Source organism: Sebastes fasciatus, chromosome 16 (assembly GCF_043250625.1).
Source record: "Sebastes fasciatus isolate fSebFas1 chromosome 16, fSebFas1.pri, whole genome shotgun sequence".
Classification (NCBI taxonomy): domain Eukaryota; kingdom Metazoa; phylum Chordata; class Actinopteri; order Perciformes; family Sebastidae; genus Sebastes; species Sebastes fasciatus.
In genome coordinates, this window is record NC_133810.1 from 2,427,537 (window position 1) to 2,452,608 (window position 25,072).

A 25,072-nucleotide genomic window follows, 5' to 3' on the forward strand; every position below is an offset into this window, starting at 1 on the left:
GGAGAAGCAGAGCTAGACAGAGCAGAGCTAAAGCTGCACGCTAACTCCGTCATGGATAAGGAAACGTTATCGTATTATTGCGGTAACGTGGCGGTGGAGCCGGCCGTCGCTCTCGTCTCCGTGGTCAAATGGGCCGACGCTACGACTGTAGAGCACCCAGATACTGACATTTAGGTTCTCTGCATTGAAACGGCCCCGATGGAGCTGACCATGGATGGATAAAGAGAACGGAGCTGACGGGAGAGCTAGAGACCACCTTGGTGAAGTTAGAGGAAGTAGACACGTGGGACTACATCCTACAATTTCCAAAGTGTATGACTCAACTTGTTCCTCGTGGGCTAGTGGTCAAAAGGTTAACAAAAATCACAATAAATGGTGATTATGGAATCGCAATACGCCGCTCTAAAATGAAAAACCTAGATGGTTAATTCTCTCAGCAGGGTGAAACTAAAGTGTGTTTTCTGCCTGTTGTTGTTGTTTTAGAGGAGGTGTTTGAACGATGGATTCGTATCCCAGTTGAAACCAAAAGAGAAGCCGTGCAGAAGATGAAGATTTGTGCTTTCTGGCTTCCTATTCTGCTGCAGCGTGAAGAGACGGGCAACACTGTTACCTGGGCTTTACAATTAGGTCTGATCTCAAAGTAAGTATAGTTAGGATTGGGATCTGAATATTTGTTTAAAACCCCCCCGATTAATAACACTTTTAATCTTCAATGTTTGGACTGTTAAAGAGTTTGTAACTTCTCCTTCTAGTGGCAGTGAAGAAATCAGTCTGAAGCACCTGCACAAGATAGAAATACTGGAGGCCATCCTCAGAGCCCTGGAGAAAGGATCTGTAAGTTGACTGTGTAGTTGTTCTTTTTGCATAATAATAATGCAGGACATCCCGCTGCCCGAGTCTGCAAGTCATCTGACACGACGTATTATTTAGCACTGAAGAGAAAAGGAGTAGAACTGCTGCCACTAAACTGCCTGTTTGTTCTCTGTTCCAGGTGAAAAAGGACCAAACGAAGCACGTTGTGTCGATAAGCAACATGTTTAACTTTGTAAGTCTGAAGTGATTGTTTACGTTGAATAGGCAAGACATTATCAACGAATAGGAGTAAAGGTGCTTCAAACTATTGCAGAAGCATGGCTGCCTTCTCTAGCTTCTGGTTAATAATAATATACAAACTTTATTTGTATAAAACATTTAATTAAAAAAATGATTAGAGGAAAAACCCCTTCAGATTCACCATCTCATATTCAGGCACAAAACATGGAAGTTAACAAACATTTAAACTAGGGATGCATCGATACCAGTATCGGGTATCGGGTCCGATACTGTGCTCATGTACTCGCAAAACGGCTCCGATACAACGGCACCGATACCACTTTACGGCAGCGTGACGTTAACCTTCCGTCACCATCTTTCGGGTCCTCACGCTCCACCTCCCCGACGGTGCACCACGGGGTTTTGCTTGCACCCTCTGACTCGCGCGTGCGTTAGACTCCTTGGTCCGTGTTTCAAGACGGGTCGGGTGGGTTGCAGACATCGCCACAGACCCCTGGCGCCTTTTACGTGGGCCGCAGCACGACGCGGTTGGGGCCCCGGTCGACAGTCGCACCGGAAGCAGGGAGCCCTGTCACGGTGTGGCAAGGTCCAGGCGAGGAGCGCTGTAAAGCTGCGTCCGCGAGCCACCTTCGCCCCGAGCCTTTCCAAGCCGACCTAGAGCCGGTGGCGGCGCACCGCCTCGTATGCGGGACTCCCCAGCCTGCCGTGTGTCGCTCACACCCTCCAGCTGGCTGTTAACGAGGGGCTTTAGGCACAGAGAAGTACTCGTATCGGTACTCGGTATCGGAGAGTACCTAAATGTAAGTACTGGTACTCGGTCTGAAAAAAGTGGTATCGGTGCATCCCTAATTTAAACACAAATAATAATAACAATGATAATATATAATAAACAAAAACATAAATTCAACAACTAAACAATCAACATAGTAACACCAACCAGGACACAAAGGCTCTCCCTCCATCCCAAACCACACCAGAACATGAACATATGCAACGAAACATAGGTGTCAAAAATAATCATACAGTTGAATAAATTCCTTTGTGTACTGTCGTTGTCTATGTAATCAATAGAGATATATGTCTTTGTTCCATCAGCATTCCGCGGGGGTTTTGGAGGATGCGTTGCACTGGTTGGAGCGATCAGGAGAACCCGGTATCCGCCGTCGCATCCAGGATCTCGGCCACCCACAGAACTGCTTCACCGCCCTGCACCTTATCTTCACAGAGTGTGAGATGCTAAACTTGCACAACACTGAAGCCTGTTAGAACTCGTATGTTTATAGTTAAAACTCTCTTCTTCTGCTTTCAATCAGTTGCTAAGTATATTCAGGAAATGGGTACCAACCTGGAGAGGACGTTGAAGTCACTGATGGCTCAACCGGCTGAGTATCTAGTAGAGGTAAGACACAACGACACCATCTACCGACTCATATACTCTCTGATATGTGTCATTACAGATTGGATGTTTGATTTTGATCCCCCAGTTTGTCGGCCCTAAACTCTCTACTGTCATTTTAAATGTTTGTCTTGTACCTGTGGGAATAAAATATTGTGTTTGTCGTGTTTCTCATCCAGAAAAGTGACGAAATGAAGAAGAAAGGAAATGAGAACTTTCAGAAAAAGCAGTATGAAGAAGCTGTGATGTTTTATTCCAAAGCCATCAAACATTAGTAAGTTCATATCTTATTGTCTTTTTCTCAGACGTGAATCTTTAGTCTGTGTTGTTCTATTCTATTCAGTACACATGTGCAATAATACAATAGAATATGATGGATGTCTTTGTGAAGCTTTGGGATTTCAGTTGATGTTGACACTGTCTATCTAATTACTGCACAAAGGAGACAGATTATCAGAAACGCATCAATATAACCACCTCAAACTATACACTTCAGAGCTGATTTTTGTAACTGACGTTCATTTCTTCTCCCTCCAGCCCTGACAACCACATAATTTATGGAAACAGAGCATTATGCTATATCCGATCTAAGAATTATCTGTAAGTACCACTTCCTCCTTTCGTCTGTGAATAATAGAAGTACACAGTATCAGTGTGGAAGCTGCTCATGCTGGTGTTTGTTAAAGGTTACAAGACTAAAAGAAATGTTTTTGATTTTTACAGAAAAGCTGTTGGTGATGGAAAACGTGCTACTCTAATAAAACCACTCTGGGCAAAGGTATGCATCTCTTTTATGATCCTGTCACGTTAATGTAGTAATGAAGGAAATGCAACAGAGAAAATGATCCAACGTTTATTACACAGACGTTAAGGAAGTCCTGAGCCGATCAGCTGTGTCAGTTCTGATGCTGATTTAGGCGCCATAGCGGCGAGGTCAATTCAGTGTGGTTGGCTACAGTTTCAAGAACTTCCAACAATCTTAAGCGCTCCCTTAAAGGGACCATTTGTAACTTTCAGAAATGTCTTGTTAACAGCGACACCTGTGGCCGTTAAGTCATCAAAAGTCAGCCTCGAGCTTGCGCTTGCTCGCTCTAAATAGACATGAAGGAGCATCGCTCAACACAGTGAGGAGACACACGTCAGCTAAAAGCACAATATCACTCTATATTTCAGCTGCTTGGCAGTAATGTTAGCTGACCAGACCAAGGTCTCTCCATGAATCAATGCTGATCCTAGTGTTGGCTTTTCCTGCTTCAGTGCAGGCTTCAGCAGCGGGGCTCCGCAGCGTGTCTTCCTGCTCTCTCAGCCCGCAACCGGAGAGAGCAGGAAGACACGATAACGAGACAATAACGTTTCTCTCTGCAGAGCTCCGTCACTTCACAAGACACGGGAAACCTCTGTTGGTCTGGAGGAGCTGCAGCAGTTATTTCTGCACAAACGTCCACTGAACATTCACTAGATATTCTCAGAGCTAAACTAACTCTTCTTCAGTGTGGAGTGAACAGCATGCACGTGAGAGGTGGAGCGAGTACGCGAGAACGCGCGCGGTGTGTGAGTGAAGGCAAGCAGGCAGAGGAGGAGAGAGGCTCGGGACACATGCGAGCGCGCATGTGTCCCGACCCGGTACATTTATACGCTTAAAAAGTTACAAACAGTCCCTTTAAAATTTAGATTTTATTACGCCTCGGCGCTGACGACAGCCGTGGCATAATGTTTTCGAGTTGTCTGCCAGACTCATTGTCATGAACGGGATATCTCAGGAATACCTCACAAAACCAATTTTGTCACAACAGCTTGTATATCCGCCGGCCTCTGTCTTCCGGTTTCACCGTTTGAATGATGAATACAGACTACCGCCGCCTGCCGGTGTGGAGAGTTAATTCCTCTCGCACAGGCGCAGTGTGTTTGCGGTGTGTTCAAGTGCAACTTGTCGGCCAAGACGAAGGCGCCATGAGGCGATGCAACACCTTTATAGCTGCTAGTTCTTTGATGTCAGCTTGGTGTGTCTGGGTCTTTACTGCAGTTCACACTGTAACTGTACCTCATGTCAAACAATTAAGAGTTAGAAGTTAAATCTTTAAAAGTGGACCGTAGTTTGCATGATCCTGTTTAAATCGATCTAAAACGTGCGGTATAACACGCAGAGTATCGCCCCATAATGGTTGTTGGCATGATCCTGTTTAACTCGATGTAAAATAAAAAAGATAATGGCTAGAGCGTTTGTTGTTTTTGCAGAAGAAAGCTAAGGCTTCTGTCTATCGCATCATCACATATGCGTGTGACGGACCATTTCTATTTTAGAGTACAAAGGGTTAATGCATGTCTTTGTTTGCAGGGTCACTACCGCTACTGTGAGGCTTTGTTCTCCCTGGGAGAGATCAAGAAGGCTATTGAAGCTAACAATATAGCCCAGAGTCTGTGTAAAGACGACCACGAGGGGATGAAAGACTTGGAGCAACAACACCTGAAGTTCGCTGAAGTGCAAGTTCCCAAAGGTATTTCCACTGCACTTTAACACCGGTGTAAATCTGTCTTGTAAACACACTGTACTGCGTTTACAAGACAGAGTTACACAGGCGTCAGTAAGCAGCCTCTATAATGCAGGATATCAACATCTTCTCATTTCAATACAGCTCATCAAAGGTAGAAAAATAAAGTCAAGAAAAGCAGGAAAATGAATAAACAACTTAACATGTTGCAGGTTTTTCTTGTAGAAGATTTTTTTTTTTTCATTTTAAATTGAAGTGTATGTCTTTTAAGATCAAATAAAAAACAGATTATTGCTTGTCGTGGACAAAACAGATAATTAATAACAGCATAATGTGTGAAATCATCCTTCTATTGTTTGCTCCATTAATGAAACTTGTGTTTTTGTGCTTTCAGTTGTTCATCCTAAGAAGACCCCGAGTAAAAGGTATGTGTGTGCTTCCTTATACACGTTGTTCAAACCTGATTAATAAATGCTGATGAACTTATGGATGATTTTATTTCCTCTACAGACAGGAGAGCACGAACAGAGGACACGCAGGGGAGTCACGACCACAGACTGTAAAAGCTGTTAATAAGATCGATCCTCCGCTGCAGAATAAAGTTAGTAACGCTTTTGCAAATATTAGCAGACGATGTCAGTAATGCATCATTTTGTTATTTTAGTTTTGTTTTTTTAAACCCTAGATCTGAAATGTTTAATCAGTTAGAAGATCGAAAGAAATTATCAATCTTTTAAGCACTTTTATTTTCAAGCAAAAATGCAAAACAGAACTTAATTCCAGCTCCTCAATTTTGAGGATTTCTCAACTTAACAAGTCTCAATGTTTTCCTTTTTTCTCAGTTCTGTAGATCAAACTGTGAACTCAGATTTAAAATGAAAATGAGGAAATTAAGAGAAAATGGCAAAAAATAAATGTATTATAATTTTGGTACACAGGATAATTAATAATATCAATAATTAAATGTTAAAAAGGAAATTTAAATAAAACAAATTGGTATTAGAATGACAAATTGAGGTTTTGAAATAATAATAATTTGAAAATGTAAAGTGAAATTTAAAATCCTTTTAAATTTTAAATGTAAAAGCCTAAATTGAAATGTGTCATTAAAAAGGAAAATGATCACATGTACATGAGAATTACTGAGATATAAAGTTTTCTCCATTTAAGCTTTTCTATTTTCGTTTTTGGGATTTAAACTTTTACTTTTCATTATCAGATTGCCATTTCACAATATCAATTTGTTATTTCCATATCTTATTTTCTTTATACCTGTACTTCACTAATCATTATTATATTAATATTATAATTTAATGTTTGTTTTCCCTTCTCTCTTTTTTCTTTTCTATCTCTTTTAATTTTAATTCTGGTTAAAATGATCCTCCAAACTAAATGTATATCGTGAAACTAATCTGCAGATGAATGGATAATGAACAACCAGCTTTTAGTGATATAATTGACCTTTGTTTACACTGTTTGTGTCTTTAGCTGAAGTTTGATGTAGTTCAGTGTTAATAATGTGAACTTGTGTGTTGACAGATCTCGGAGGTTAAACCGGAAAAGCAACCAGGTGAGTTTGTTTCAACGACTCGCTCGAGAAAACTTGGTCAACAAGTTGTCAAACTAGCCTGAAAATTCCTGTGCAGTTTTATCCAACTGTCTTGAATCCATTCTTGAGCTCATGGAAATACAAACACAACTTAGGACACATTTATATCCTTTTATGGTGTCTTTCATTCGGCCTCCGTCAAAGTCTGTTTGCTATTTTGTACTGTGTCTTGTACTGTGTTTTTGTTTTTATATCTGTGAAGTGAAATACTTGCACTTGTTCATGACATTTAAAACCTAATATTCTCTCTCTCTCCAGTGAAGAATGAAAGGACTGCACCGACAGAGGCCGTCGCTAAAAGCCCTAAACCATCAAAAAGGTTAGTGGAAGTACTTTTTACTAACATCGATGCTTTTATAAATGATGCTACTGCTTCTTCTGCCGTCTGCGCTTTGACTCCACAAGAGGAGTGTAAAAAAACAAACAGCGAGCCTGTAAATAGCGAAGCGGTCCGTTTCATTAGTTTGTATTCATGTAATAAATGTCAATTAGATTAGATGGTAATCTGCATGAGAAATAAAGCACAACAACAAACATTCGGTTGTATAATAACCATCTGCTTATAGTGATCAGTTTGACCCGGTGGAAGCGGTTTCCACTCTACTGTAATTCTGTCAACCATAGAAATAGAGTATAGGAGGAGTTGATTGATTTCTTCCTTCATCTGATCTGAAATCAAAGAATCTCCTTTGCAGACTGTATATAACTGATTTAAACACTCTGTGCTTCTTCCAGTGAGTTTTCTACAAAGAATGGGAAAGGAGAATCCAGCACCCCGACCAAGAAGAAACCAAAGAACAACAGAAACCAGACTGAAGTTGAGGTAAAGCTGTGCTTCTTCTGTCATTTGATCAACATGTGGCGTCTGTCTTTAGTCACGAGACTTCCAGTACACTGTGTTATCTAAAGGAACCTCTGTAGAGACACGTAGCCTCACAGATCCTCCAGCTTGGGCTCACTGAGGATATTGTTTGTTTTGCGTTGCAGAAAGATCATGGGATCAATCTCTCACACACTTGCTACTGTGTTAATCTATTTAATATCATCTTAACTAGGGCTGTCAAAGTTAACGCAATACCAAAGAGTTATTGCAAATTAACACAACTTGCGATTTTTAGGTTGTAGCGACTCAGTTTTAAAGCTAGAATGAAACTAGAGAACCTGATGAATCCATCGGTACCAACCAGGTCATACTAGCTTGTCATGAAGGAGGCTAAATAACGCTCCAAACCTACTTACTATATTTTGGTGAGGAAAAACTGTCATGGTCATTTTCAAAGGGGTCCCTTGACCTCTGACCTCCAGATCAGTGAATGTCTGAAAAAAAGATCTGAAAAATGTCTGAAAGAAATGTCCGAAAAAAGATCTGAAAAATGTCAGAAAAAAAAGATCTAAAAAAATGTCCTAAAAAAAAGATCTGAAAAATGTCTGAAAAAATTTCCGAAAAAAAAATCTGAAAAATTTCTGAAAAAAGATCTAAAAAATGTCAAAAAAAATGTCCGAAAAAAAATGTCTGAAAAAAAAATCTAAAAATGTCTGAAAAAAAATATCTGAAAAATGTCTGAATTTTTTTTTTTTGGAAAAAATGTCAGAAAAAAAAAATTCTGAAAAATATCTAAAGGTTGAAAAAATGTCCCAAAAAAATTTCAGAAAAAAAAAATCTGGAAAAAAATCTGAAAAAAATTATCCGAAAAAAAAATCTGAAAAATGTCTGAAAAAAAAAAAATCTGAAAAATGTCTGAATTTTTTTTTTTGAAAAAATGTCCGAAAAAAAAAAATCTGAAAAAAAAAAATCTGAAAAATGTCCGAAAGAAAATATCTGAAAAATGTCCGAAAAAAATCTGGAAAAAAAATCTGAAAAATGTCTAAAATATTGAAAAAATGTCAGCAAAAAAATATCCGGAAAAAAAAAATCTGAAAAAAAATGTCAGAAGAAAATATCTGGAAAAAAATCTGGAAAAAATTATCCGGAAAAAAAATCTGAAAAATGTCTGAAAAAAAAAAATCTGAAAAATGTCCGAAAGAAAATATCTGAAAAATGTCAGAAAAAAAATATCTGGAAAAAAAATCTGAAAAATATCTAAAATATTGAAAAAATGTCAGCAAAAAAATATCCGGAAAAAAAAATCTGAAAAAAAATGTCAGAAGAAAATATCTGGGAAAAAATCTGAAAAAAAAAATCTGAAAAATGTCCGAAAGAAAATATCTGAAAAATGTCCGAAAAAAAATATCTGGAAAAAAAATCAGGAAAAAAAATCTGAAAAATGTCTAAAATATTGAAAAAATGTCAGAAAAAAAATATCCGGAAAAAAAAATCTGACAAAAAATGTCAGAAGAAAATATCTGGAAAAAAATCTGAAAAAAATTATCCGAAAAAAAAATCTGAAAAATGTCAGAATTTTTTTTTTTGAAAAAAAATGTCCGAAAAAAAAATCTGAAAAATTTCTAAAGGATTGAAAAAATGTCCAAAAAAAATGGCAGAAAAAAAAAATCCGGAAAAAAAAATCTGAAAAAATCTCCGAAAGAAAATATCTGAAAAATGTCTGAAATTTTTTTTTTTTTTAAATGTGCAGAAAAAAAATCAGAAAAATGTTTGAAAAATTTCCGGAAAAAAAATCTGAAAAAAATAATCTGAAAAATGTCTGGAAAAAAAATGTCGGACAAAAAAAGATTGTTAAATGGGGGAGAAAAAAAAGATCTGGAAAAAAAATCTGAAAAAAAAGATCTGAAAAATGTCTGAAAAAATTTCCGAAAAAAAAGATCTGAAAAATTTCGGACAAATATTTTAATCGCTTGACAGCCCTAATCTTAACTTTTTTAGCACGTCCAAATTTAGCTTTAAAGTCATAACAACATCATCATTAAATGAAATAACTGACCAGCTCTGTGATGCATTTTATCCGTTCAGAACCAGAAAGTGGACGATAAAGCAGGCGTGTGTAGAGAGTTGAGATCGATGGTGCAGGACGCACACACGGCTCTGGCCGACGTCCGCTGCCGCAACGCAGAGGAGGCCTTCAGGAAGGCTCTGGCCATCCTGGAAATCAGCACTCTCAAGGTAATCACATCACTGATGAGCAAACTGATGCTGCTAAAGCTGCAGCACTCTGCACTGATGCTGCTAAAGCTGCAGCACTCTGCACTGATGGTGCTAAAGCTGCAGCACTCTGCACTGATGCTGCTAAAGCTGCAGCACTCTGCACTGATGGTGCTAAAGCTGCAGCACTCTGCACTGATGCTGCTGAAACTGCAGCACTCTGCACTGATGCTGCTAAAGCTGCAGCACTCTGCACTGATGGTGCTAAAGCTGCAGCACTCTGCACTGATGCACAATTTATGTGCCTAAATTTGATGGTACTTTTAGTTTGTCTTCAAATGTAAATGGATCTTTAAGAGCAACGTCAATCTGCTTTTAGCTGCAGATTTGTGGTGCTGTGTATTCCTGTTTTTCATCTGCACCACCTAGACATCTATATTACTCTCTGGAGACGACATATAATCATGTAAATGCAACAAACACAGCTTTATTTCTAACTGTGAACTATCTATTATCAAAAAATGCCTACAATTCTTAGTGAATTTACTTACTTTTACTTTGGCTGTGAATCATTTTGGAGTAAAGTCAGGTTCTTGTTCTCTTCACACACATTTTTAAGAGAAATATCAAATCTGACTGGATTAGTGGCGACCTGTAAAAGACATAATTCATTTGTTTTTTTTGCTTTCTCAGGAACTTGGACTTTCCACGCTGGATGTGCTGTTGTTGCTGTACGGCCGCGCCTCGGCTCTGACAGAAATCGGCCAGCTTGAGGTAACTCACAGACACATGTAGGCTCGTTAGCAATCAACTTAAACCATTTATTTCATATATCATCTACTGTACATGTAGCAGCGTCATCATGCAGAAACCTACGTCGGGTCACGTGGGACAATGTTATTAAAAGGGCTTGAGAAAATAGTATTTTGCTGCTAAAACAATCATACTTTGACCAAAATTGTAATCTTGTGATTTGAATACATAAGGAACACTGAAGAAGGATACAGAATGATATAAAAACCTGTGTTTCTTTGTTACACAGGAACTTGGAGAAGCACAAAGACTTCTGGAGAAGATCAAATCGTTTGAGGAGAGGACGTTTCAGTGTCTGGTTTACTACGCCGTCGGGAGGGTGTATCTCAAAGAGAACAGGTACAGCAGCTTCTAGTCTTCACCGGTTTGTGAGTCTTTGATTCACACCTCTTTGTTGTTTCAAACATCTGCTCCTCTTCTTCTTCTCTGGACAGGTTTGCACTCGCTCTGGAGCAGTTTTCAGATTCCCTGCAGACGGTCAAGAATCGAATAACACCTGGTAAACTCACCTGGCCTTTAACCAAAGAGATTGTCAAAGAAACACAGCCGGACTATTTCAAGGTATGTCGTCATCGTAGGGTTGTGTGTTTATCAGTTTTTAAAGATCATTTAGTAGCTTACCTAGAAAATATAAATATTTACACCCCTCTGTGAACTCTACTGAATGTAATCAGATTTCATTTCAACACAGAACAAACTTTAATGTACATTTAAATATCTGGTATTGTGAGATCTCTAGTTATAACAGACTAACTTCGATTCCATCTGGGGCTTATCTTAGTTGTATTTTCTCTTTTTTTTTAGGACATTCTGCGGCGTGCTATAGAGCTGTGCAAATTTCCTCCTATTCCTGACGCCATTTGTCGACTTGAGAAATGCCTCGGCCCTTTGAAAGCTGAAATCTACGTGACTGACCCAGATTTTAAGGTAAGTGGAGCCGTGAACAACGGCCAGGTTAGTTAGTTAGGAAATCAACTTTCAACGTATAATAATAATAATAATACTAATATGCCTTCATTTCTGTAGGGCTACATTCGAATATGCTGCTGTGAGAGCTGCATTGTTGAATACCACACCACCTGTTGGAAGACCCTCAAGACATCATCCTTCAATGAAAAGAATGAAAAGGTACATTTTCCATCTATTTCCTGATCGTCCATCATGATCATGATGGTAAAGATTCCAGAATAAGTGCATTTCTTCACTTTGGAGTAGAGCTGTCCCCTCCGTCAATTAGTCAACTAATCAGTCGTTTTGATTTCTTCAGCTGATAAGTCGGTTTTTATGCTTTTTTCATGCCGGATGACTTATTTCCAAGAAACTTATGAGCACTGACAGATGGAGTAGTAAAGCTACTGCGAGGGATTTAAACTGCTGGAAATTCAATTATCTTTGTTTTGACTGAGTTTACGGTTGGAGATTTCCACCCGTTTTAGACGCTACATGTGAACTTAGTCAAATAGGAATTTCTCTGGTCAAGGACAGCCCTACTTTGGACAGAGCTGTAGCTGCTTCCAGTCTTAATCCTTCTCTTTGTGTTGCAGGATATCCTGCACGAGTCGTGTTTGACTCCAGACTGTGTCGGCAAAATCTGTAATATCAATATCTTTGGTCCGACGGGGCTGCTGAAGTGTAAGGTAAGAGGATCTCTGCAGGTGAAGGTGAAGCTTTTTAGAGTCATGAATGAATCTCAGGATCAGTGTTGAGCGTGTCGTTTTTTGTCTTCAGTGTGAAGCTGCCATCGCCAAACCACAGACTCCCAAGAAGCCCAAAGTGAATCAGCAATGTACAAGGTGAGTCGAGTGCAGTTCATGCTGAGTGTAGCTGCAACGAGACATCCTGACTGCTGCTGCAGTACGATGCACTGGTTGCTTATTGGACAAGACGTTTATTGATTCTGATTACATATTATTGTTATCAGTGTTGCATTTCTGTAAAACAGGTTTAACAGATAAGGTGCTTACACAAGCCAACATTTAGTCTGTTTTATCGAACTCTGGTGCGGTTCGTTTGGGCGGTTGTGAACGCAGTAATCGTACTAAAACAGGCTGCCTGTGTGGGCCTTTGTTGAGATAGACACAGGTAAACAACGGGTTAACAAGAGTGAGAAGGGACGGACCTGGACTTCTGCAGGAGTCTGATGTTTGCTCGACATCTGGGCCGAAGAGAACACACAGAGTATGCTAAATAAAGTCAGCAAATCCAGACGTTTATATAGTCGATGAAGGTGAACTGGAGGAGAAGGGATCTGTGTGCTCAGTAAATCAGTGCCCAGTCAAAGTGAAAAAACACGATTCCCTGCATGGAAGTGGCAGCTCCAGAGATGAAAGATAAATTATCTGTGTAACCGAACCGAACTAAATAGAAAACAAATCAAAAGTATAAATGTCACTCTTGATTCCTCCTTACCAAACGGACTACGGCTCGTGAAAGCGCACTGAGACAATTGACAAGTTCTTGGTTTCTGAATAACTGCCTTTTGTCTCTCTTTTCAATTTTCAGTCTGAAGAAGTTAAAATCAAAGGAGGAGCACCGACTCAAGAGGAAGCAGCCGAAGCAGTCGTTTCAAGAGAAGCAGGCGATCAACGAGGAGATTCTGCAGCAGAAAGAAGACCCGGGAACACAGAATCAACAGAAAGGTAACGCTCCTAACATCAACAACATGTCTGACACGCAGCGCTGCACCGAGTAGTTCCAAGCTTCATCCATAACTAACGATATGTTTTACGATACGTATCACTTTCCATTGTTCCGATACGATTCAAGGAGGATATTTGACTCATCCAGAGCAATACGATACGATTCAATGACGTTTTTACCATAGCGTAAATACACGGGGCTCCCATTGCAAAGCATTAAAGAATACGTTGGCCTCAGGAAACGATGCTTTGGTGCACACGCCACTAATGTCAGGATCAGACTACACGATATTGACGGTTACAATGGTCATCGTGTCAGATTAGACGATTGGGAGTCATAAATTATTGTTGTGACTTGGCGCCACACATGACGGACTACACGTCGGTCCCCTGTTCCGACAATACACACTCTCCAGGCACCGCCGTCTTAATATACGGGCTTACTGGGGCTCAAGCCTCGTGTACTATGACACACCACACTCATTTATCGTTCCCGATCCGAGTCGACACCCTACGACGGCCGTGTCGGGCTATAAACGGGCTGATGTCGTGTAGTCTGAACCGGGCATATTTGGATACTGGTGGCAGAGAGCAGTTAGCTTCAGCTGAGCTTATTAGAGCTGCATGTTAACTTTGTTTTAGCCAAACTAAGTGTTGAACAGTCCCTTTTTGTTTCCCCGGGTTGTCAGCCTGGTTGCTGTACAGGGATCGAGTTCTTCTGCAGATCAGCCAGAACATGGAGCTGCTGAGAGAGGAGCACGGCGTCAACGTGTCGGCCCTGACCGACAGCCTGAAGCCCTGGCTGGAGCTGGACTCGTCCAGGGGGAACCAGGTCGCTGGGAGGATGCTGAACTGGCAGCAGGAGCCGATAGAGACTCTCGGTCAGGCCGTTGAGCTGCTGCTGGAGAGGAAGAACCGGGTTTGGGCTCGTGTCCTGATCCAACTACTCAGTGGCTGTCTGGATATAAATCCTAAACTCAACAACTGGGCGTGCCAACTCAACAACGCAGGTCAGCACTTATCATGTTATTCTTACACCTCATCCACACTGGGAACGTCAGGAGCGCGTGGCTGCTGCGTGGCCTGGCTACTGCGTGATTAACACGTCAGGTGTTCACACGTTTCTGCTGCTGTCAATCCTTTCTTTCTACATAGAGTTTGCCTTTCAAACTCAAATGTCATTTATATTTATTCTAGACAGAGAAAGGTTCAGAAGCGTGTGGTAATTTGTAAATAATAGTAATAATCCAAAATGAAAACCCCGTACTTTATTCATTCATGGAGCTCTCCAAGTCACTGCATGTTCTACAACACTGTCATGCACATATTTCAGAATAAAAGCCTTGTGTTAACAAATTAAGGAATTCTGTCGCAGAAAAAACCCCGCTTGAGAGCTTTTATTTTGAAATGAAGTGTTGATTTAAGATGTGCGTCTCACGCGGGCAGTGGGGCTGCTCTAACCTGTTAACACGGACGCCGAAATAAAAAAACAACAGTTAACGCAGCCGCCACGCGCTCCTGACGCTCCGGGTGTGGACGAGGCTTTAGATGTGAGAGTCCTCGGAGTTCAAGTGATTATTTATACAACCAGAAGAATGTGTGACACAAAACATGGGAGGACCTTGTGGGAGTTAAAGGGATGAATTTCAGAGTTTAGTTACGTAAAGATTGTGCGTTTTAACGTCAGCGCCATGTTGTGAAGTCTGACCTGATCTCCTTGCTGCTTCCTTCAGGTCTGAATGCTGCCAAAGACTTCATTGAGCGTTACAAAGAACACTTGGAGGAGCTGGATCTGGCTTTTCTGCTCAGCTTTGGCCCGTTGCAGGACGTCATTATAGAGAAACTCGGCACTAGGCCGGAGCTTTTTTCAAGCATGGGCTTGACTGTGACTGAATACCTAAAACAGGCCCCGCCGCATGACATGAGACTCTTTATCTGGACTCTGGAGGAGCACAGGGACCAGTATGTCTCCTGCCACCCTATACTGGATGAATATTTTGATATGATGGGTAGGTACAGGATATTTAACTTAACCAACATGACATTTGAAGGCTTCTTCATGTGTTGCTCCTGATTTGACTTCCAGCTCTTTATCTTTCAGATGGACATTGTTCAGTCTTAAAAAAGTCTGATGAAAATCAAAATGTAAGTCTTTAGAAACTTGATTGCAAGGTGTTCACCATATAACCTAAACTTTAAAGGACAAGCTTTTGGGAAATACACTTATTGGCTTTCTTGCCGTGAGTTAGATGAGACGGTGGATACCAGTGTCGGGTCTGTGCGGTGATATGAAAAGCGCTCCAATTAACATGTTATATCTCGTTTGTTTAACCCCCTATAAAACCACAACTTGGCATTTTTACACTTAAAGGGACTGTTTGTAACTTCTTACATGTATACATCGGTTTGGTGTCTCATGTGCGCTCGCGTGTGGCTACGCTGTTCCAACACAAACTACATGGAAGCACCGAAACCGCAAAGTTATATCTAGTGAAGCCCGTCTGTTAAACAGTGTTAACTCTTCCTGCTCCAGCCCCCCGACCGCATCCAGAAGACACAGGGGAGACCGTAGCTTTGGTCTCCAGGGCCGAAGTCGACGCTTCACTCACACACCGCGCTCCTTCTCTCTCTCTCTCTCCACCTCTCACGTGCATGCTGCTCACTCCACACTGCAGAAGAGTTAGTTTAGCTCTGAGAATATCTAGTGAATGTTCAGTGGACGTTTGTGCAGAAATAACTGCTGCAGCTCCTCCAGACCAACAGAGGTTTCCCGTGTCTTGTGAAGTGACGGGGCTCCGCAGAGAGAAACGTTATCGTCTCCGACCAAAACTCCGGTGTCTCCCCCGTTCCCTCCGGCCGCGGTCGGGAGGCTGAGGCGGGAAAAGCCAACACTAGGATCAGCATTGATTCATGGAGAGACCTTGGTCTGGTCAGCTAACATTACTGCCAAGCAGCTGAAATATAGAGTGATACTGTGCTTTTAGCTGACGTGTGTCTCCTCACTGTGTTGAGCGATGCTCCTTCATGTCTATGTAGAGCGAGCACAAGCGCCAGCAACAGGACGCTGACTTTAGTTTAACGGCCACAGGTGAAGCTGTTAACAAGACATTTAGGATTCTTACAAACAATCCCTTTAATACATCCCAGTAAGTGTATTTCCCAAAATGTCAAACTATCCTTTCAGTGTGATTTATCCTCGTGGCTCGGCCTGATCCCTCTTTTGATTTGTTTTCATTTCAGAATTCTCCTATGAAGACTCGAGGCCGGAAAAAGAAACAGAAAGAGCCAAAGGTGAGAAGAAGTGTGATTGGTAGTCGTCCTTTTCTGGGACATTATAAGTGGATACCTCAACAAGAACATGTGTCTTTGTAGCGCAACTGAAGTGTTTCCTCTCCTCTTCCCCTCCTCTTCCTCTCCTCTTCCTCTCCCTCTCAGGGCGTTATTGTTTTCTCTGGGAGGAGAGCTGTAACTCCGAGAGATGAATGGGACCAAGACTTTTTTGAAGATGACTCTTTGTAAGTTCTCCTCTTCCTCCAAATTGGACACACAGACTGTATTTATTACTGTAATCATAACAACTGTTTTTATATATGTATATAAGTAACGTTGAGATTCTGTGTGGACAGATCATTCCTTCACCCCAGTGATCTGTTCAGTGTACCGAGTCACCTTCGAGAGCAAGTGGCTGAATTTGAGGACCAGTACAACAGCACCAGACACAGAAGTCACTATAAAAACATTTTGGACAACAACCCCGACCCAACAAAAGAGAGTTTGTATGAGTGAGTACAAGACACTTTTCTAACTAAGTACTTGTTCTTGAGTATTTCCGTGTTCTGCTACTTTATACTTCTACTGCACTACATTTATTTGCACTTATAGTCACTAGTTACTTTTTACAATACTACTCATGTAAAGTACAGTACCTGATTGGTGACTTTCCACCCTGTATACAGTATTCTTCATGCATATTCTTTCCGTGCAGCTACTTTGCTCAGATCCTGGAGGAGCACGGTCCGCTGGTGGCCGAGGATCCTCTGCTGGTGGGTGAACTGGGGAATTTCCCTCCCGTGGCTCAGCTGAAGATCCAGGAGGCGGGCGGCTTCGAGCCTTTCCTGCTGGAGTCCCTCCGCTTCATAAAGATGAAGAGGTGCATCGGCCTGGCGAAGCACGCCGTTTCCCTGCAGCAGGCCGGACACGGCGCCGGTCTAGACGACCTGGACGATATAGCGGATCCCGACTCGGACTCTCCGTCTCCTTATTTGGACTCGAGTCACGAATCTGCTTTCACGAGCTATCTGGACGGTTATTCTTCTGCACAGACTGACGTCTATCCCATCCTCCCAAACCCTTATGTATTCGGCTCCCAGCCTCCTCCGCTCGGCCAGCCAGCCGGTGGAGAGACTCTGACTGGGAGTGATCCGTATTACCAGTGGACTAATGGTGACTGTCAACAGCAAGCCCCATACTATATAACTAATGACTACGGGGAGCTGTATCTATCGGCCAGTGACGGGGACGGGGGACTTTTGGACACGTCTTCAACTGAGGAGAACTGTTTCAAGACGCATGCAGCCGTACAGGTTAGCACCAAAACATCTCACTTAGATAAACTAGATGGAATATGTAAATATGTAAACACATAAATGTGTGCTGGACGTTTGATATGTAATCTTTTCTTTTTGTTTGGTTCTCTCAGACGTGTCCGGAGTCCATGAGGAGTGTAGCGGTGAATACGGAGATTCATGAGCGTTTTGAGAGCTGCCAGGTGAGTTCAATACCGCTTCATGCATCAGCTGTTCAAGTAGAGCCTGGACTCACAACTAAGGATGCACCGATACCAATACCAGTATCGGGTATCGGGTCCGATACTGTGTTCATGTACTCGTACTCGCAAAACGGCTCCGATACAACGGCACCGATACCACTTTACAGCAGCGTGACATTAACATCTCGTCAAAAATCTTTCGGATCCTATCGCACGCACTCATGCTCCACCTCCCCGATGATGCGGGCGAGACGGGCCGGTGGTGCGCCCGACCCCGCTGGGCCGGGATCCCACCTAAGCCGGCACGCGCCGGCCCTCACTTTCATAACGCCATGGGGTTTTGCTTGCACCCTTTGACTCGCGTATGCGTTATACTCCTTGGTCCGTGTTTCAAGACGGGTCGGGTGGGTTGCCGACATCACCGCAGACCCCTGGCGCCTTTTAAGTGGGCCGAGCCCCGCCCTGGGGGCACGACGTGGTTGGGGCGCACTGAGGACAGTCCGCCCCGGTGACACTTTGTCCACGGCCCCGGGAAGCACCTTCACCCCGAGTCTTTCCAAGCCGACCTAGAGCCGGTCGCGGCGCACCACCTCGTATGCAGGACTCCCCAGCCTGCCGTGTGTGAAAAACTGTAACCTGAACGGTAACTAAAGCTGTCAGACAAACGTAGTGGAGTAAAAAGTACAATATTGACCTCTGAGATTTAGCTGGTGGAAGTATAACGTAAGAGAAAATGGGAATACTCTAGGTAAAGTAAGAATACCTTGAAACCTGTAGTCGAGTAGTGCAGTATCTTTCCACCACTGCTCATCAGCAGTTTGATTCATCAGTGTAGCTCTGTGTTTAGTTTCGAGTTTTGTTGTTGACCCATTTTTGTTTGTTCTATTCCAGGGCGACATCAACAAAAAGCAAAAGAACCACAAGCAGTTGGAGCAGCAGATCAAGAGAATGGCTCAAGGCTGCGACAAAGTCAACCTGCGGCACGACGAAGACGTCGCTGTCCTCGAGGAAGACATTCAGAAGATCATTGCCAATATACAAGTAGGTCCATAAGCAGAATTTACCTTTATTGATCCCCGGAGGATGATCCGGCTCCACCGCCACGTTACCGCGATAATACCATAACGCTTCCTGTCCGTGACGGAGTTGGCATGCAGCTTTAGCTCTGCTCTGTCTAGCTCAGCTTTTCCAAAGTGTTTCCATCCTTTACTGGATGTGTAGTGTTTACCACGCTGGATTTAACATGGGAGGGTGCAGGTCGTATCCATGACGACCCTCAAACGTTTTAGACTCTCTGAGGTTTGTTTTGGTTGACGGATACGGAACGGATATGATGTCACGTTACTCGGACTACCACAATAAAAGCTTTAACTTCCTTCTACCTCTCTTATTGGTTGTTTTCTGTCTCGTCAAGGTGACCAATAAGGAGCTGGCGCTGTTCCAGCATAAACTGGAAGAGGAGGTGAGGAAGGACCAGAAGGAGAAGAAGGCCAACCAGGAAGGACTGAAGTCCCTGAAGGGGGAGATAGAAGACCTGGTGGAGCAACACGGGAGGTGAGACGGAGGCTGATTGATTATAGTCTCACTGTAAACAAGAAGCATGAAGTAATGACAGATTTCTAATTATCTCTATATATATTTGTCTTATTTCCGTGCTCAGTCTTTCCCGACACATCCGAGAGAAGAAAAGCAGCTTTGACGTGAGGTTGAGTGATTTCCTGGAGTTCAGGTGAGCAAAGAGTTGATATAGAATATAAACTAAAAGCCTCCCAGTCTTCTTTTGTTCACTTCTTTTCTCTTCTTGTTTCCTCTCAGCAACCAGTCGGCAGCTGAGAAGATGAGTCTGGAGGACGAGATCAAGCGCTGTAAAGCCTCGCTGACCTCGGTGACCAGGAGGTCTCACAACGCTCGGGTAGGTCTTTAAATCTTAACTCCAATCAGACACCTTTAATTTAGTGAGTTAGATCTTCTCTTCATATTTAGTTGAGTGAATATAAATGGAAATGGACGAAGTTAATGTTTCTGATTATCAGCACAAAATATCAGCATCTTTTTTTGTGTATAAATATTAGTTTTATTGAAATACGCTCGATTTACAGTGCAACTGCAAAATGTAAGATACACGAACATTTCCATTAGTGCATTACAAAATATAGTTACAATGAAAGAAAGTGGAAAAATACAGGCAAATGTACTCGTAGAAAAAGGTTAATTATGAACATAATAAACATACATAGACAATGATATATTAGAGTAGAATAGTGATAATGACATAACATATTACTGATAATAAACCTAAACTATAATAATATTAAATAAATAAATACACACACATACGGTATATATGCTGACAAAAGGAGAGCGTCATCGCGAAGCAGAATAATAAAACAATAATCTTTTTATGTCGATTATCTTGTTTTCATAATAGCTGGAAGCCAAAATCGTGAAAGAAAAAAGCTCACACTTGAGGCACGTACAAGCGTATAAAAAGAAAAGTGTAAAGAAATGTATAAAGAAATAAATATGTTTGGGGAAACATATAAGGGGTGACATGCAAAGGGGAAGTCGTGCAGAATTATATAAATAAATGAATACATACATTTAAAAATAAATATGAAATAAATACAAATAAATGCAAATATGAATAAATAAAACAAATCCCTAAATAAATAAATAAATAAATAAAAATTGCCACAATAAATAAATAAATAAAAGGGAAAATTAAACAGAAGAGTAAATAAATTAATAAGGGAATTTATACAAAGATAAATAAATAAAGAAGCAAATTAAAACTGAAATATCAATTTATGTCACATTTTATCAATTAAATTATAGATACATTTATATTTTTATGTCGATTATCTTGTTTTCATAATAAGCCAAAATCGTAAAAAAAAAAAAAAGAAATGTGTAAAGAAATGTATGAAGTGAAGAATACAGAAATAAATAATTTTGGGAAAATAAATAAGGAGTGAAATGCAAAGAGAAAATTGTGCATAAATAAATAAATGCATAAATAAATACATTTAAAAATTAATAAAAATAAATACATGAATAAATAAAAGGGAAAATTACAAAGAAGAGTAAATAAATAATTGTTACATTTTATTAATTACTTAATACTACATTTTTTTTTAAATTATTTTTTCAATATTTAATTACATTTTCTTTTTTTTCGAGTCATTTATTTATTTATTAACTTATTTTTAATTTTGTCAGTTTCCGTCCTCCATAGCAGACTCTTTCCAGGTTGTTAAAACGATTCAGTAAAGTTCAGTAACTGAATGAACCCTGGTTGTGTTGCTCCTCCAGGTGTTGGTGGTGGAGAGCAGTCGTGATCAGGGTTTGAACGGCCTCTACAGAGAGCTCACCACCGGAAAGGCTGTTCTGACCAAACTGGACGAAGCAGCACACAGGTTAGAGAGGAGAGGAGCGAACCACAGCTTTTAATCAGAATACACCAGTTAGTGTCAGAATTATTAACTGTGTGATGTCCTGCCATCTTTTTCCAGATTCCCAACCCCAGACCTGGAGATCAGCAGGAACAGCTGGAGACTTAATGTCCAAGAAGTGGAGAAGAAAATCTCCACTGTTGAGGTACACAAGTCTCAAACAGCAACGCAACACGAGTCTCATACAGCAACACGAGTCTCATACAGCAACACGAGTCTCAAACAGCAACACGAGTCTCATACAGCAACACGAGTCTCATACAGCAACACGAGTCTCATACAGCAACACGAGTCTCATACAGCAACACGAGTCTCATACAGCAACACGAGTCTCAAACAGCAACACGAGTCTCATACAGCAACACGAGTCTCAAACAGCAACACGAGTCTCAAACAGCAACACGAGTCTCAAACAGCAACACGAGTCTCATACAGCAACACGAGTCTCATACAGCAACACGAGTCTCATACAGCAACACAAGCAGATCAGCGTGCGTGCGTGCGTGCGTGTAAATCCAGATGTTTAGTAAGACTTTCTATGTCCCTCAGGCCCAGTACCAGGAGCAGCTGGATCAAGTGAAGAACGGAACCAGACTCAGTGAGCTGGTTCCGGTCAACGTCAGCAACCAGCCTGAACCTCCAGCTGCTCCGGTAAAAACACACTTCACTTCTGGTCCACTATTAGTTCTACTGCTACTACTACTACTACTTCAGTTACTACTACTACTACTTCAGTTACTACTACTACTACTACTACTACTACTACTGCTAATACTAATTCTACTGCAACATCTACTACTACTGCTTGTAGTTCTCTGATTAAATGTAAACTCTCTCCTCTAAACGTTGCAGCCGTCTGTGGCAGTCCGTGAGTTCGCTTCTCCACCTCCATCCTCCCGCAACACCCCCCCGATCATCCACCCGTCTGCGGCCGAGGCGCCGGCCGCTCATCCTCCGCCTCAGCACAAACCTCCCACCAGGAGTCTGGAGCCTCTTCACGTCACCGTCACGGTGTTCGACAAGTCCATGGAGCGCCTCTCCACCATGTTCCCCGACTACACCAGGTAACGCTGAGATACACACTGAAGACCGCACACAAGTTAATGCTGCATCAGCTAGTTAACTATCTCTGTTTTATTCTTTATTATTTTTTTATTTATATCGGTTTCTAATTTTTCAGACTCCCAGATATTATCAGTATCGACCTTAAACCTTAAATTCTATAATTATTTGGTGTCCAAGCATGAACTGCTGAAACTCTTTTTGGTAACAGTTTATCACAAACAAACGGAGGAAACACAACAACAGCGAGCATTTAATCTGGCAGCTTTATTAAAATTGCAGGACAAATGTAGGCATTACAATTAGGGCTGCCAATAGATTAAATATATTTAAGAATAAATATAAAATAATTTTAAAAAATGCAAAAATAAATACATAAATAAATAAAAGGGAAAATTAAACAGAAGAGTAAATAAATAAGGGAATTAATACAAAGGTAAATAAATAAATAAAAAAACTAATAAAAATAAATACATAAATAAATAAAAGGGAAAATTAAACAGAGGAATAAATAAATAAGGAAGCAAATTAAAACAGAAATATAAATTAATGTCACATTTTATCAGTAGCCCTAATTAATGTAAATGTATTATTTGTTTGTGTTCAGGCCAGACTTGATGAGGTTCGTTCAGGAGTTGCGTTCCACCAGCGGTGGAAGCCTCGGCAGCATGGCGCTGCAGGATATGGTCGGTGGAGTGTCGCAGCTGATCCTGGACCATCAGGTAGGTCTTGATCAGAGGTCTCCGTTACGAGGGCCTGTGAAGTCCTCTAGTATTGATTAGCTCGGTCTTTTATCATCTGAAAACACATCTCACTGACTGTTTTTGTTTCTTTTCCTCACAGGACAAGCTTATCGCTGCCAAATCAAACATCAAGGGGCGTGGAAGTCCCGCTAAGTGTGCCACCCCGCCTTTGAACACCCCGGTCTGGCAGCCACTCGGACACCAGAGAGCCACACACTCCAACGCAGTAAGTCCAAAAATCATCCCTTTAGTATGAACCGCACTGACTTTAGTACGAGACCAGAAAAGAACAGCTAGCTATCGGTGTTTTTAATCTGCTGTGAGGTCAGTGATTGTGTCGCAGAGCACTTGGATTAGTCTTGTAACAGTTTTCTCTCTCTCACTTAATTGACAAATAATTTAATCTATAAGACATCAAAAATAACAACTAACCACCGTGGTATCAAATTGGGTATCAAGAATCGTGGAATTTCACAGTTATTGTTATCGACCACTAAATTTGCGGTGCCGTGACATCCCTAGTTTGGACCTGACTGTGTGTCTTGATTGCAGCTGAACGTCGGGGATCCGTGCATCATCTGTCACGAGGACATGACTCCGGTCGACACCTGTGTGCTGGTGTGCAGACACAGCTTCCACAACGAGGTGAGCGAACACACTCTCTCCTGTTTGTTGTTGTCTAAAAACTGCTTCATGTCCCTTTAAGATCACCTGTTGTTGTAGCTCAGCTGCTGAGAGGATTACTATGTGTTTTATGAGTTAACAATAGATGCCCAAACAAAAAGGTATTTTTCTAAAAGGAGCATGTTACGATAATAAAAATAATTGTAGGCCTTATTTTCCCGACTGGTTTGCTGTCAGTATTTTGACTGGTATGACGATGATTGTTCTCAGTTTTCTGCTGCTGGTTTTAATGCGTACCTGTTGTTTGTGTTCAGTGCATCCGGTCGTGGCTGAAGGAGCAGAGCACCTGTCCCACCTGCAGAGATCACGCACTGCTGCCTGAAGATTTCCCCGCGCTGTCTTGCAGAAGACGCCAAGCTCCGTGATAACTCCTCCTCCTCCCTATCCTTCATCACCCACATGTATGCTTTTAGCTTTTCTGTTCTTTTTTTTTAAATCACTTATTTCATTATAACCTAAAAACACCATCAAGTTTTTTTGTATCGTTAAACTGATGTTTCTAAACTTTGAATAAACAAACGTCTTGTGTGTGAGCTCGTCTCCGTCGGCTGTTTGTGTGTCAACATGGTCACAAGTTTAGAAATTAAATATATTTCTGATCTTTTAAAACGGTTAAAAGCTTTTTTTTCGACATACGATACAATGATTTTTTTTCGCCATACCATACTATGACGTTTTTTATTTTTTTCGACAAACTATACTATAACTATACTATACTTTTTTTTTTCTACTTTTTTCGATATATTATACTATGATTTTTCTTCGACATACTATACTATGACGTTTTTTTCAAGAAATCTTTCGCCATACTATTCTATGACTCTTTAAAAAAAATTCAACATACTATACGATGATTTTTTTTCGCCAGACCATACTATAACCCTTTTCTACTTTTTTCGACATACTATACTATGATGTTTTTTTCATGAAATATTTTGACATACTATACTAAGACCTTTTTTTTTCATGAAATTTTGTGACATACTATACTATGACGTTTTTTCTCATTTGATTTAAAGGAGGCATATGTGAAATATATGAAAAATTCTTAAAAAAACGTCATAGTATAGTATGTCGAAAATTTAACAAGAAAACGTCATAGTTTAGTATGTCGAAAAAGTTCATGAAAAAAAACGTCATAGTATAGTATGTTGAATAATTTCATGAAAAAAAACGTCATAGTATAGTATGTCGAAAAAGTTCATGAAAAAAAACGTCATAGTATAGTATGTCGAAAAATTATATGAAAAAAACGTCATAGTATAGTATGTCGAAAAATTTCATGAAAAAAACGTCATAGTATAGTATGTCGAAAAATTATATGAAA

The 25,072-nt window shown here is 40.9% G+C and overlaps 1 protein-coding gene across 1 annotated transcript in view; it reads left to right on the plus strand.

Moving 5' to 3' along the window:
* Nucleotides 1–24,276, plus strand: part of ttc3 (tetratricopeptide repeat domain 3) — a 29,615-nt gene extending 5,339 nt beyond the window's left edge. Inside the window, exons 4-46 of the mRNA XM_074611766.1 lie at nucleotides 484–640; nucleotides 753–834; nucleotides 992–1,045; nucleotides 2,149–2,281; nucleotides 2,367–2,452; nucleotides 2,629–2,723; nucleotides 2,987–3,049; nucleotides 3,173–3,227; nucleotides 4,785–4,944; nucleotides 5,333–5,363; nucleotides 5,449–5,539; nucleotides 6,478–6,508; nucleotides 6,806–6,866; nucleotides 7,283–7,370; nucleotides 9,456–9,605; nucleotides 10,278–10,358; nucleotides 10,627–10,736; nucleotides 10,832–10,958; nucleotides 11,202–11,324; nucleotides 11,424–11,525; nucleotides 11,942–12,034; nucleotides 12,126–12,190; nucleotides 12,900–13,036; nucleotides 13,726–14,046; nucleotides 14,770–15,045; nucleotides 15,138–15,181; nucleotides 16,277–16,327; nucleotides 16,472–16,551; nucleotides 16,663–16,818; nucleotides 17,022–17,619; nucleotides 17,736–17,804; nucleotides 18,696–18,845; nucleotides 19,219–19,358; nucleotides 19,465–19,533; nucleotides 19,620–19,716; nucleotides 21,117–21,220; nucleotides 21,317–21,401; nucleotides 21,806–21,907; nucleotides 22,109–22,320; nucleotides 22,926–23,040; nucleotides 23,162–23,287; nucleotides 23,614–23,706; nucleotides 24,000–24,276. Of these exons, the coding sequence (XP_074467867.1) occupies nucleotides 484–640; nucleotides 753–834; nucleotides 992–1,045; nucleotides 2,149–2,281; nucleotides 2,367–2,452; nucleotides 2,629–2,723; nucleotides 2,987–3,049; nucleotides 3,173–3,227; nucleotides 4,785–4,944; nucleotides 5,333–5,363; nucleotides 5,449–5,539; nucleotides 6,478–6,508; nucleotides 6,806–6,866; nucleotides 7,283–7,370; nucleotides 9,456–9,605; nucleotides 10,278–10,358; nucleotides 10,627–10,736; nucleotides 10,832–10,958; nucleotides 11,202–11,324; nucleotides 11,424–11,525; nucleotides 11,942–12,034; nucleotides 12,126–12,190; nucleotides 12,900–13,036; nucleotides 13,726–14,046; nucleotides 14,770–15,045; nucleotides 15,138–15,181; nucleotides 16,277–16,327; nucleotides 16,472–16,551; nucleotides 16,663–16,818; nucleotides 17,022–17,619; nucleotides 17,736–17,804; nucleotides 18,696–18,845; nucleotides 19,219–19,358; nucleotides 19,465–19,533; nucleotides 19,620–19,716; nucleotides 21,117–21,220; nucleotides 21,317–21,401; nucleotides 21,806–21,907; nucleotides 22,109–22,320; nucleotides 22,926–23,040; nucleotides 23,162–23,287; nucleotides 23,614–23,706; nucleotides 24,000–24,110 (5,174 nt within the window). The 3' untranslated portion in view covers nucleotides 24,111–24,276. The remainder of the gene's footprint in view (nucleotides 1–483; nucleotides 641–752; nucleotides 835–991; nucleotides 1,046–2,148; nucleotides 2,282–2,366; nucleotides 2,453–2,628; nucleotides 2,724–2,986; nucleotides 3,050–3,172; nucleotides 3,228–4,784; nucleotides 4,945–5,332; nucleotides 5,364–5,448; nucleotides 5,540–6,477; nucleotides 6,509–6,805; nucleotides 6,867–7,282; nucleotides 7,371–9,455; nucleotides 9,606–10,277; nucleotides 10,359–10,626; nucleotides 10,737–10,831; nucleotides 10,959–11,201; nucleotides 11,325–11,423; nucleotides 11,526–11,941; nucleotides 12,035–12,125; nucleotides 12,191–12,899; nucleotides 13,037–13,725; nucleotides 14,047–14,769; nucleotides 15,046–15,137; nucleotides 15,182–16,276; nucleotides 16,328–16,471; nucleotides 16,552–16,662; nucleotides 16,819–17,021; nucleotides 17,620–17,735; nucleotides 17,805–18,695; nucleotides 18,846–19,218; nucleotides 19,359–19,464; nucleotides 19,534–19,619; nucleotides 19,717–21,116; nucleotides 21,221–21,316; nucleotides 21,402–21,805; nucleotides 21,908–22,108; nucleotides 22,321–22,925; nucleotides 23,041–23,161; nucleotides 23,288–23,613; nucleotides 23,707–23,999) is intronic.
* The last annotated feature ends 796 nt before the right edge of the window (nucleotides 24,277–25,072 follow it).